This window comes from Pteropus alecto, unplaced genomic scaffold (genome assembly GCF_000325575.1).
Source record: "Pteropus alecto unplaced genomic scaffold, ASM32557v1 scaffold3, whole genome shotgun sequence".
Taxonomy (NCBI): domain Eukaryota; kingdom Metazoa; phylum Chordata; class Mammalia; order Chiroptera; family Pteropodidae; genus Pteropus; species Pteropus alecto.
The window spans coordinates 50,930,783-50,943,812 of NW_006442484.1; the positions used below are offsets into that span (position 1 = coordinate 50,930,783).

General features: G+C 32.5%; 1 protein-coding gene across 3 annotated transcripts in view; it reads left to right on the top strand.

Moving 5' to 3' along the window:
• The first annotated feature begins 19 nt into the window (after nucleotides 1-19).
• The window catches only part of DNAJC10 (DnaJ heat shock protein family (Hsp40) member C10), a 45,729-nt gene continuing 32,718 nt past the window's right edge, over nucleotides 20-13,030 (top strand). For 2 of the 3 annotated variants that reach the window (XM_006921458.3, XM_025039343.1), the window contains exons 1-9: nucleotides 20-254; nucleotides 1,724-2,064; nucleotides 3,423-3,588; nucleotides 5,270-5,320; nucleotides 8,608-8,690; nucleotides 8,913-9,044; nucleotides 9,819-9,912; nucleotides 11,002-11,079; nucleotides 12,674-12,717. In XM_006921458.3, the coding sequence (XP_006921520.1) occupies nucleotides 1,849-2,064; nucleotides 3,423-3,588; nucleotides 5,270-5,320; nucleotides 8,608-8,690; nucleotides 8,913-9,044; nucleotides 9,819-9,912; nucleotides 11,002-11,079; nucleotides 12,674-12,717 (864 nt within the window). In that variant the 5' untranslated portion in view covers nucleotides 20-254; nucleotides 1,724-1,848. Of the gene's footprint in view, nucleotides 255-357; nucleotides 819-1,723; nucleotides 2,065-3,422; nucleotides 3,589-5,269; nucleotides 5,321-8,607; nucleotides 8,691-8,912; nucleotides 9,045-9,818; nucleotides 9,913-11,001; nucleotides 11,080-12,673; nucleotides 12,718-13,030 lie in introns of those variants that run through there. The other variant, XM_025039342.1, reaches the window with a different exon arrangement.

The following is a 13,030-nucleotide window of genomic DNA, read 5'->3' on the forward strand; positions in this document are numbered from 1 at the left end:
ACGCCTTTCCCACAGTGCCCCGCGCCAGGCCCCGCCCCGCCTCGCCGCGCAGACCGGTGGGCTAGGAGGCGACCCGAGGTGGCCGCGCTCGCTGCCGCCGGTGCGGCTCTTCCTTCCCCATCCCGAGCACGGCGGCCGGGCGGTAGGCGAGTGCGTGTTTCTCTCCCGCACAGCTTGCGCTCGGCCGGGTAGGGTGCACCGCCGAGAGTTGAAGATGGGAGAGTAGCTGCAGGAGGCGACCTCGCGACACTGAGGTGGGCATGGGCCGGGGCTCTGATGGAGCCGGCGGCGTCCTGGGCCCTCCGGGAAGGGAGGGCCCAACTGCTGTGCACCTGAACTTGCCCTCTTCTCTCGGCGGCCGTGTTCTCTCGTCCCGTCTTCCCATTACCTGTCCTATACCACTCCTCCGGCTAGCGATCTCTCGCTTCTTGCTCCAGTTTCTCTAGCCTCAATTATTCGGGCTCCTTTGCCTTTTCTGGCCAGAGACTTCACACACCATCTTTTCCCTCTCCCCGCGTTCCATTCTAGAACAATGGCTGCAAGAAGGCGTTCGTATTGTATTTACCTGCAGCTTCCACCTGTCCCCGCAGCTCGGCACAGAGCGAGTCAGTCACCCATGCTGAGAACAACTACTAGCAGGAAACACCTCATGTCCCAAAGTGATGTTTAAGAATATGTTCTCTGTTTTTCCCTAATAAGTGTTTTCTAGTTTGGATATTTGTTAATATCCATCGCTATATTTTGCAAAGGTTTTTTTTGTTGTTTTGTTTTGTTGGTGGCATGAAAAGGAGGGATTAGAAATGAGCCAAAGACCACAGGTAAGGAGAAAAATAATTTAAATAGACATTTAAGATTAAATGAGAACAGAAACAGGATGGAAGGAAAGTTAAATTTTTCAAAACATTGAGCTCTTTGGAAGTATGCAAGTTTAAATATAATTTGATAAAGTGGAGTTTATTTTCTCCCACACAGGTGAGCATGTCTAAATAACTGATTCCTTTTTTTCTTTTTCAACTTTTATTTATACCAAACATAAACTTTACAATAAAATTACACTTTAACTTGCAGTTGTTATTCTATTTTTATAACATAGTCTTTACTTATATGTAACATAAGCACCGTTTGAGAAAACTCTGGGAGAAAACGACCTAATATGTAAGTTGTCTATTACAACAATATAAATTCACTGCCATTTTTGGAAGGGTTATATGAAAAATACCCTTTGGAACGATGCCGTGTTTCCTTTTAGTTCCCCCTAAAGGATATTTCCTACAAGTGAAATCTGATTAAAATGATAACTGGATAGCCTTTAAAAAGGTGAAGAAGTAGCCAAAAAGGAAGCAGTTGTTAGAAAAGGGTAATGCTTAAAGCTAGGTAGAAGAAGGAAGGAAACAAGTGTAGTCGTTGTCAGCCCCCAGCCCCCTTGTGTTTTGGTGTTGATCAGAGCGAATGCTGAATTTGTTTTTAAAGTGTTCTAGCTAGCTACAACCACACACTACCTTTTACCTGCTATCTTGAATGATTTCACAGATCTGGATACCCGGTTGTGGAAGCAATAAAAGAGACCCCCAAAGAATGGCACCTGGGGCACTCACCCTGATTTGCTATTTAATGGAGATTGTATTGCTGACCATGTTGTTTAATAGTGTTATTGCTGAGCTTGGGTTGTTTTGTTTTGTTTCGTTTTGAAATGTATTTTAACTACCTGGTTTCCTCTCTTTAGACTAACATTTGGGAGAAAATTTCTGAGTCACCTTTGGAGTGATGCGGACAGAAGTTCTCACACTTGCATATCACATCAACTGGAACCAACAGTATATCTTAATGTGTACTTAAATCAGAACCTGTATGAGAGAAAGAATGGGAGCCTGGTTAAATAGAAATGACTATGTCAGAGACTTGAAAAGGGTCATTCTCTGTTTTCTAATAGTGTATATGGCCATTTTAGTGGGCACAGATCAGGATTTTTACAGTTTACTTGGAGTATCCAAAACTGCAAGCAGTAGAGAAATTAGACAAGCTTTTAAGAAATTGGCACTGAAGCTTCATCCTGATAAAAACCCGGTAGGTAAAAATTTCTTTTTAAACCTATCTGATTAAGGTATTTTAGTAACTTTCGATATCTATTTAAATTACTTTAAGTACTCAAAATGCTTAAGAACAATCACATATCAAAAGTCATAATTCAACTTCTGTATTAAAAACAGAAGCAGCAAAATGTTCTTGTTTAGAACGGCGTGATTGGTCAGTAGCAAAAATACGATTCCATCTTAACTTGAAAATTAATTTCCAGCAGTTCTATTCCAGATGTTAATCCTAAAGCAGACAAGAATGTCTGTGAAGTAGTTTTCTTAGTAAAGTAGTTTGAGATCAAGTATTTCAGAACAGTAACAAAAATGATTTCCTTAGAACTTAGAGTATATCTTGCTTAAAATGACAGTAATAGCATGCTAATAATAGCATGCTTCACCTTTTCACTGTCTTCTTCCATGCATAAGTCTATATGACCAGAGTCAAGAACTATTATAAATAAAACTCGAGAACAGCCAAATCCAGTTAGTTCCAGTCATAAATATTTGATTATCCAATAATCTTTCAAAATTAAATTAGTTTATTCTTATGGTATTTTTATAATTTAATTCTTGAGTTCTGACACTCATCAAAGAGAAAGATATGGTTATTATAATTTTCTATTTTCTAGATAGAATTTTTAAAATAGGATTATTTTGATTGCTTAACGCTAAGTGGTGGAATCAGTATTTTTCTAAAACTCTCATTAGTTGGTTATCTTTCCCTGAAATCTGCATTCTATTGTTTTTAGGGTTTTTTTTTTTTTCCTTTAAAATTTCAGAATGTGATATTTAAGTTTCCATGCAAAAGATGGTGGACTTTCTCCAATTAAGTAGATGAAAGCATTCTTCAAAAACCAATTCTTTGAAAGAGTAACAAATATTTCCAATCCATTTTTAAGTTGTTACTCTGATACTGGTTCTTATTTAATTACCTGATGGATTGTTAATTTTGCCTCAGGTAGAAAAATAACCTACAAATTTCTTTGTAATTGTTTTATGGATAACAAATACTACTTAACACAATATTAAGAGTTTCCAAGGGTTATTAGTCAGTATTTTCTCAGTTGCATTTCTTAGAAGGAATGACTTATATTGTATGACCGCATCTATCAGCCCTTTGGTCATCAGTTCTCATTTCTGTTACTTATTTTTTTTTTTTTTTTGAGATTGTAGTTTTTTAAAAACTCTTTTATATCAACCCATGATAACATACTTAATATTGTGCTACTACTCTTTATCTCTTTATCTATTCTCCCAAAAATCTCAGGATTAAATTAAATCTACATATAGGTTCAGGAGAGACTTGATTGATTATCTGAAACAAATGTTATATCTAATATTTTTTAATAGAATAACCCAAATGCACATAGTGATTTTTTAAAAATAAATAGAGCATATGAAGTACTCAAAGATGAAGATTTACGGAAAAAGTATGACAAATATGGAGAAAAGGGACTTGAAGATAATCAAGAAGGAGGCCAATATGAAAGCTGGAATTATTATCGTTATGATTTTGGTAAGATGATATGATATTCCTTATGAAATTTTTGGTTTTTATTTGAGTAAATTTAGAAAATTAATTTTGTTTCGCCACTTAGCTTATGTAGTTAATATGTATCACCTTGACTCTTTAATGTAACATGGGAGTGGAATTTAAAAGGAAAGTTACATGGTATGTAGATATTATCTACACATCTGTGAAGGTATTTTGGTCATAATCTTGTTAAATACTTTTAAAATAAAGATTGCTATTTAAAAAATATTTGCATTACAAGTTAAATATTGAAGCCTTTCAATATATTTAGAGCATCATATTTTCCAAGAAAAGCTAAAGTTTAATCTTTTAAATTTAATACTGGTCACTTCAGTAGACATGCCATCCTTAATGATGGTTTAAGGTGTTGACAGGAATAGGAAATGAGGCAAAAGCAGGAGTAAACAAGTTAAATCAAGGGAAGGGTAAAGTAAACACAGGTATCAAGCAAAAGGGTTCAAGTACCCAATATTTCTTTTGTCATTAATTAACCTCAAATGCAAGCTAACAACTGGAGTCCTGTTACACTAAATATTTAATTTATAGCTGGAGTATTTGTTTCTCAAGACTGACTTTCTTTTCAAAATAGTATTTTCAATTATATTCACTACAGCTTGATATATCAGATATCAGCAGTCTACATTGCACAGGCTAAATCTGGCCTGCCACCTGTTTTCGTAAATAAAGTTTTATTAAATACAGGCATACCTCATTTTACTGCGCTTCACAGATGTTGTTGTTTTATAAATTGGAGACAAGACCCTCCTCCCACAAAAAGATTACAGCTTGCTTTATTATGATACTGGCTTTTTTGCAGTGATCTGAAACGAAACCCACAATGTCTCTGAGGAATACCCATACGGTTATGTTCATTTATTTACATATAGTCTCTGTGGCTGCTTTCACATTTCAAGGACGGAGTTACTTAGTTATGACAGAAACCATATGTCCCACAAAGCTTGAAATATTTACTAACTGGCCTTTACTGAAAAAGTTTGCTAACCCCTTGTCTGTATCCATCACCAATATATTTGTAGATTTTATATAGTAATGAGAAATTGTTTCACATAGGTTTTAATTATTATGGTAAATACAGTTTTTACTTAATAAGTTTATCTCTACCTCTACAAATATTCTAAGACTTTTAGCTATAGAAAATAACTTTAAATGATATCACTTACTGAAAACATTGAGAAGTGAATGAGATCTGTAGTGTAGTTAACAGTAACGTACCAGTGCCAATTTCCTGGATTGGATATTGTACTAAAACTGTGTAACATGTCACCATTAGAGGAAACTGGGTGATAGATATGTGAGAGTCTGTACAATTTTCACAACTTCCTGTAAGGCTATAATTATTTCAAAATAAAAAGCTTAAAAAAACATAATAGAAATTTTCTGTAGAGATGAAATAATGTGAATATTAGGAACCCCACAAACACACACCTATGACAGTCAGTTTCAGAAGATTAATATCTTTGATCAGTATGTAAATGTATCACCAGTGGTTTATTTACTCAGGTTTTTCTTTGTTGCTTATTTTTCAACAGATTTAGTATAGTAATCTGATTTTTGTTGACTAAAACTGGAATAAGTAACTTATTTTTATGTGGTAATATTTTATGGTATTTTAATTTAGTAATTTATGTACTTTTAAAATTAGGTATTTATGATGATGATCCTGAAATCATAACATTGGATAGACGAGAATTTGGTAAGTTTGTGGGCATACAGTTTTTTAAAACTAGTCGCTAAGACAACTTATCTAAAACTCTTGAGAACAAATATATTTAAAATTTAGAAATTTTTTGGTTTCTTGCAGTGCTACGTGGTATATATTGTATATTAAAGAATATTATATAACTGTAATTAAGTTTTCACATAGTTTCTTTTATTATCATCATCAACTTTACTTCCATTGTTTTAATGAACTTTTATGACTTTCCTGTGCAGTAGCTACAATTATTCCTCACATTTTGCAGATGAGGAAATGAAATCTTGAAAGGGCTAAGCAACATCCTCAAAATTCTATGCATGTGTGTGTTTGTGTATTACTGACACATTTGAAATTATAATGAACCATATTCTTTTTTCTATGTAAGTATTTCACATTATTCAAAAGTTTTTACAACACTTAAGAGTATGTTAGGTGGGGGAAAAAATCCTAATACATTGTATATGCAATATAATATAAACCATATAAAAGGTATACACATATGCATAAAGGATAAAAGCTGGATGAGAACAAAATAAAAATATCAGCACTGATAAAAAAGTTCTTAGCAGAATGTGGGGCAGTACGCTATTTTTAAAAATTAATATTTCTGCAGCAAAATGTGTAAGTACAAATCCTAATTAAAAGAAGTAAAAATAATACATAGCCCCATATCAGTTCAGGACAGGCTTGCATGCCAGGTAAGCTGGCTGCAGACTTACAAAAATATTTCCAGTCTCTGAGCTTTTGGATTTCAGAATTTTAGGTAAGTATATGGTTATTGTGTAAGCATATTTAATTTGATCTGTGATTTGTATGAAATTGGATATAAAATACAGTTCTGCATTTTCCACTGCATTTTAGAAAACTATTGGATTAGGTTCTTGCACATGCAGAAAAAGTGAAAAGTAATAACAAAAACATAAGTGTAGAGGGAGTGAGTAGAAATGGTAGCAATTTTAGAATGTGTTCAAACTTAAGCAACCATCAACTTAAAATAAGCTGCTAAGAACATTGCAACCACAAACCAAAAAGCTACAAGAGATATACAAGAAATAAAGAGAAAAGAACCCGAACACGATACTACAGAAAGTCATCACCGTACTTAAGAGAGCAAGACAATAAGAAACAGAGAACTACAAAAACAATCAGAAAACAGTAAAATGGCAGTGACTACATACCTTTCAATTACTTTAAATGTAAATGGATTAAGCACTCCAATCAAAATCTGAATAGAGAAGATGTACATATATACAATGAAATCTTACCATTTGCAACTTAGAGGGTATTATGCTAAAAGAAATATGTCAAGAAGAGAAAGACAAATACCATGGGATTTCACTATATGTGGAATCTAAAAAACAGTAAACAAAACACAAACAAACATATATACAGAGTTAAAAGTGATAGTTGCCATATGGAAGCGGGGTTAGAAAAATGTGAAGGGATTAAGAAGTACAATCTGGCAGTTACAAAATAGTCATAGGGTGGTAAAGTACAGCTCAGGGGAGTACAGTACAGGGAGGTAAAGTACAGTAATATTGTAATAACTGTACATGGTGTCACATAAGTACAATACTTAGCAACTTATTGCGGGGGGGATCACTTTGTAAGTTATATGAATGTCTAACCATTATGCTGTACTTCCAAAACTAATATACTGAACTTTATAATTGAAAAATAAAAGTTTTTTAATGTTCTTAGCAAATTATTTTCTATGTCATAGAAAAGTAATATCAGTCATTATAAACCAGTTCTAGATAATATCTGCATAATAAAACAGAGAACATCTTGCACTTATACTAATCATAGTGAATAGTACCCACACAATACAGGCATCCTTTTGAAGACAAGCTCGAGCAATTAAAGAGGAACTCAAAGCACTTCTGCGTTTTTTAACATTTTTCTAGGCTAACAAGCTATAGTTGCATAGACATAACAGACATCAGCTATAGTTGTATAGTTTAGAAGCCAAAAATTGCATTTGGAAATATATTTGTTCTCTTCTGGGTCATTGGATTATGCAAAAACATCCCATTGAGCTTTGATAACATAATATTAACATTTTTAAGCTTATTCAATAATAGTGAGAACTGAGCAAATATATTAGAAGTGCTCTGTGAAAACAAAGTACCAATATAGAAGATATTTTTACTGCAAACAAGGTTTTGTCTCAAATTAGGTGCCTTTCAGATTTGTTGTGCATCGTATTTTTACTTAAGACTTATGAACAGTAATTAAAACCTTGTCTAATGAAATATCCCATTTCTATTAAAGTTTACACTAAATAATCTATTGAGATTTTACAGCTGATAACAATCTTAAATTATATACTTTGTAATATGTGGGTTAACTGTTATTCCTATAGATTTCTGTGTCTTGTAATTGAAATGTAGGTAAACAATGAGTCTTGCACATGTTACTAACCTGAATCAGTTATACATATTTAGAATAGTATCAAGTTTTGATGTCTTACTATAATTTACTATAACAAGAAAATTTTATTTAAAAATTAATAACTGATTTTGATATGGAATTATGTGGAAACTCTTTAACCAAAAGCAAATTGTCTTCACCTTTTTATCTTAAATGTTAGAGCACATCTTTGCAATATTAAAATTTTTAAATGTATGAATTTTGTTGACTTGTGTCAAGTCATCTTATAGATTATAATGTACAATGTATTGTTGGCTAGACACTTTATGGTGTTTACATGTTATTTTAGCAAATATGTATTTGTTTTGAATTGTTAAAAACCTTGAATCTAATACTTTCAAATAACATAGTTTTACAAGGCAAATGTCTTACTAAGGGCAAAGATTAAATTTAATCCCCAAGGTTCTTAACTGTGTTGTAGGTCTCTTATCTCATTCTTTCAGAATTTGAAGTAGCTGTTAGAATTGATAGACCACATGTTTAACCTGTGCTGCAGATAGTAAACGAGCTTAAATCTCACTCTTTCTCACTATTTCTTTATTCATTTCTCTCTTCCACACCAACTCTTACATGAGGTTTGGCTGTTGCATTCTCTCTTTTTACAGCTTCTTTTTACATGTATCAAGCAGTTCAGGCCTGTTGCTTATTCATGTATGGGCTTAGAAGAGTCGTTTTTTTTAAGGTATTAATTAGTTTGGCAATTAAAATAATGTTTTCTTATAGGAAAAAATTATAAAGGCAGTATTGAAAGCTGTGTAATTTCTTTTCATTCTGATCTCAAAAATGTTTTAATGAAAATATGCATAAACCTTTAGTAAATAATTTGATTGTTTGTTTTCATGTACTTTTAGATGCTGCTGTTAATTCTGGAGAACTATGGTTTGTGAACTTTTACTCCCCAGGATGTTCACACTGCCACGACTTAGCTCCCACGGTATGTATGTTTTACATCCTGTTTAATGCAGTTTTGTTATTTTGAATTCTGTTTAATAAATTAGGATTCTTTTTGTATTGTAGCAGTTGTAACTATTAGAAATAATTATGTAATTACACATATGGTTTTATTTGCTAAAAATATTCTCATTTAAGAATTCATGGCTTGAAGTGTATTCAAGGGAAGAAAAATGATCTTATTATTTTCTTTTTTTTCTCATAGTGGAGAGACTTTGCTAAAGAAGTGGATGGATTACTTCGAATTGGAGCTGTTAACTGTGGCGATGATAGAATGCTTTGCCGAATGAAAGGAGTCAACAGTTATCCCAGCCTCTTTATTTTTAGGTCTGGAATGGTAAGGGATAAAGTTGCCATTTTTTATATTTGTGGAATTTTTTAACATGGAAAATACTAGAGAAAACACAATATGTGAATTTGTAGAATGTTTCTAGTTTTAAGTCTTATTTTGGTGACATCTAACTAGGCTCTAGTAATAAACGTTTTGGATTATATTATGAATACTTTTTAGATGCCATTACAGTCAACCTTTGAATAATAAATAACACAGGGATTAGGGCTCTGACTGCCTGTGCAGTTAAAAAAACACATATAACTCAAGTGGCCTTCCACATACACGGATTCCCAACCTCTAGTTGGCCCTTCAACAACACGGGTTTGAACTGCAGACAGTTGAAGAAACTCCTAGTAATAGTGGACCCGCACAGTTCAAACAAAGCCTATTGTTCAAGAGTCAACTATACTTTGCTCTATTTCTAAATTAAATGTTTGCCAGTTTTAGTTTCTGTCTTAACATACTGTAACCAATTTGCATATTCTATAGTTTTCAAAGTATTTTACAGGTATTGTCTCATTGATTATAAAGTTCTGATATCCCTTTTTTTCAGTTTTAAGTGATAAAACTGCAACTAAAATTATTATAAATATTATTAAAATGTCTTCCATGAAATCTGTATAATCAAGATTCTCAGCATATCATTCGGAAATAAACTGCATTGAAAGAGATCTATGTTATTCAAAATAATGTAGAATTTAAAGTCTTTGGTATTAAGTGGTTTTTTTTAAGAAGTAAAAGATGTTTCTCTTTTTTAATTTAAAAAAAAAAAAAAAGGCTGCAGTGAAGTACCATGGTGACAGATCAAAGGAAAGTTTAGTGAGTTTCGCCATGCAGCATGTTAGAAGTACAGTGACAGAATTATGGACAGGTAATTTTATTTTCTTAATTTGTTTGATTTTCAAGGATACTTTGAAATTGGTATTTTAAGTTTTTCAGTGGTAACATTAATATATTTGTCATAATATTAAAATTTTTAAATATTATTTCCATGTTTCTTAGAAAGGGAATTGTGTTACTTATTCTGACCTTTACTAAATAGTAGGCATTTAACGAATGAATTATATGTATACAGAAACTAAAACCATTAGGAAGTGGGGAATGAATATGAGACGAGACTAGATGAAAAGGCAACTCTCAAAGTACAACTAAATGTTTAGTAAACCAAGTGTTTTATTGCTTTCATAAATATACTATATCCAACATTGAATTCATGCCTATCCAGTTTCATTTTAAAGTTTAAACTCTTCTAATCTTAGGCTTTTAATTCAGCAAGTGACTGTAGGTAGGTTGTTTAACTACTCTGAACTACCTATGAAATGACTAGTATTCATATCAAAGGGATGCTCATATCTTCCATTGAATACCAGTTATATCTCTAAAACTGTGTTAAAAACTAGGGCTGCAGTAATAAAATACATAATCCCTGCCTTCAGGGACCTCATTATTTTAGTGAGGAAGACACTGTAAACCACTAAAATTAAATGTAGTAACTAGTACTAGAAGTAAGTTTAAGGAAGCTACTCAGGTGGAGAAAAAAGGAAGAGTTAGAAAATACTTCTTGAATGAGGTCAGACCCAGTCTGTCATGAAAATGAAAAAGCCTTGAAGGATTACTGTGTATTTGGGAAACTGACAATATTTCATGAATCTAACAAAAAGATGAGTACTGTGGTAGAGTGCCATTGGGAAAAATATGGCTGGGTGAATGAATGGGTAGACAAAGCTCAGATCACAAAGGGCTTTACTTAACAATTTGAGTTTCTTAATGAAATAATGGATTTAGATATTATGTGATAAAAAATAATGGAGAGCCAGTGAAGGAATTTGACATGCTTAAGAGGAATTTTAGGAAATCCTGACTACTACTCAGAGTGAATTGGAAGAGGGTGAAATTAAGAAAACTATTTGCATTATCAAGTAATAAGTGATCAGAAGTTTGCTTTATTTTTCTTTTTAAGGAAATTTTGTAAATGCCATACAAACTGCTTTTGCTGCTGGTATTGGCTGGCTGATCACTTTTTGTTCCAAAGGAGGAGGTAACTATTATTCTGTTATGATGAAAAGACCATGACATTTAATTTTTTTATTTTTTCAGCTTTATTGATCTATAATTGACATAAAAGCATTGTGTAACTTTAAGATGTACAACATGTCGATTTTCAGATACTTAAAAAATGATTACCACCTTAGTATTAGCTTACCACTTCCATCCTATCAAATAAGTACCGTTTTTTTGTGGTGAGAACTTTTAAAATGTTCTCTTAGCAACTTTCAAGCATATAGTATACTATTATTAGCTATAATCACTATGTACATTAGATCCCCAGAACTTGTTAATCTTATAGCTGTAAGTGTATACCCTTATTCTAGGTGACAATCTTAAGTATGCTACTATAATAATTGACTATTCAGTATTTCAAACTACAATTTATACTCAATTACAAATTTTTATTTATTTAATGAATATCTTTTTATTACTTTACACATAAGAGGTTTCAAAATTATTAAGTATTATTTACGGTTCACTGAGCAAGTTTTTCCACTTAACATTCTCATGATAAATCGCACCTTCAGATAGCTACAGATGTATTTAGCACTTTGCAAAAATAACTAGTCATTGACAGATCCCTCCCAAAACAATAATTTGTTTGGAGTTATTAACTTTGCCTTGTACTTATTACATATTAAAAATATATACATGTTTATCTCATAAAATTGTATATTTGAAGATGACAACTTTTCATTTCTAGGAACCTTTCCCCCAGTAGACTAAGTTGAAAATACTCTACATACCAAACCACAAACTAAACTGTATTCAAGCAATGAGATTGATTAAAAATTGGCCCCAGTATTACAAAATACCCTAATACATTAATACATTTTCAACAATCACAACATGATTTTCCCTCACACTTTACCTCACAGCCTTTATGCTGATCTGTTGAGAACATATTGTCTTGCAACTAAAATCAACTTTGTCTGTCTTTGAGGAGTTTGTCTCATTTTGGCCTAATGCACATATTGTTGTCCATTTCACACATGAGGAAAGCTTTTAAAAGTTTCTGACAGTCTTTTACTTTTACTCCCAGTAGATTAATTTTAACCTACCTCTATAGGCTGTGATGCTACAGCTTCCTTTCTTCTAAATCTTTCTCATTTTATCCTAGCATTTATGTTTACAGAACTTTCATAAAAGTAGTGAAGAAGCTATTTTAAGACTGTTTTATTTTGAGGATTGTTTACATATCTTTATCAAATAGGTCCATTGCATGTTATTTTCCCCAAATCATGAGATCTCTTAGATAAAAGGGACTGTTAATAGGAGGAGAGATTTCAGAGTAAGATCCCAAAGGGATGCTTGAGAAAAAATTATTCCTTTTCTCTCTAGCTAGAAATCCTGGGAAACTAAGGGGGAGAGGGAATAAAAGAGAGTGAAAGAGAGAGAATGGGTGTGTATACGTATGTGTGTAGAATGGGACTTTGACCTTAGTATCTACCTAGGAAAATTTCTGTATTTACCAGTAGAGATCAATTAATTGCCTTAGAATCAACCTGATAGTTTGGGAGAAAGGAAAATGAAAGTATAGACTTAATAAAGCTGAAATTGCTTACTATTCTTTTTCCCTCTAGATTGTTTGAGTTCACAGACACGTCTCAGGCTTAGTGGCATGTTGGTAAGCATCAATTATTTTGTAAAACTATATCAGCATATTAGAAACACATTTAAAAACTGGTTTCAAGTATTTTCTCTGGTAGTTTATTGAATACTTAACTCACTTATTTGTAATCTTGTTTTCTGATAAATATTCATAGTTACAAGTTTCTAACTATCTGTGTTCACTATACATTCTGACATGTGGTACTTTTGTTGTCATTCACTTATAAGTATTCTGTAATTTAATTATAAAATAATCTTTAACCAAAGAGTTATATATTAGTGTTTTTGTCATTTCCAAACTTTATTTTTGTTGTTTTATTTCTCATCAT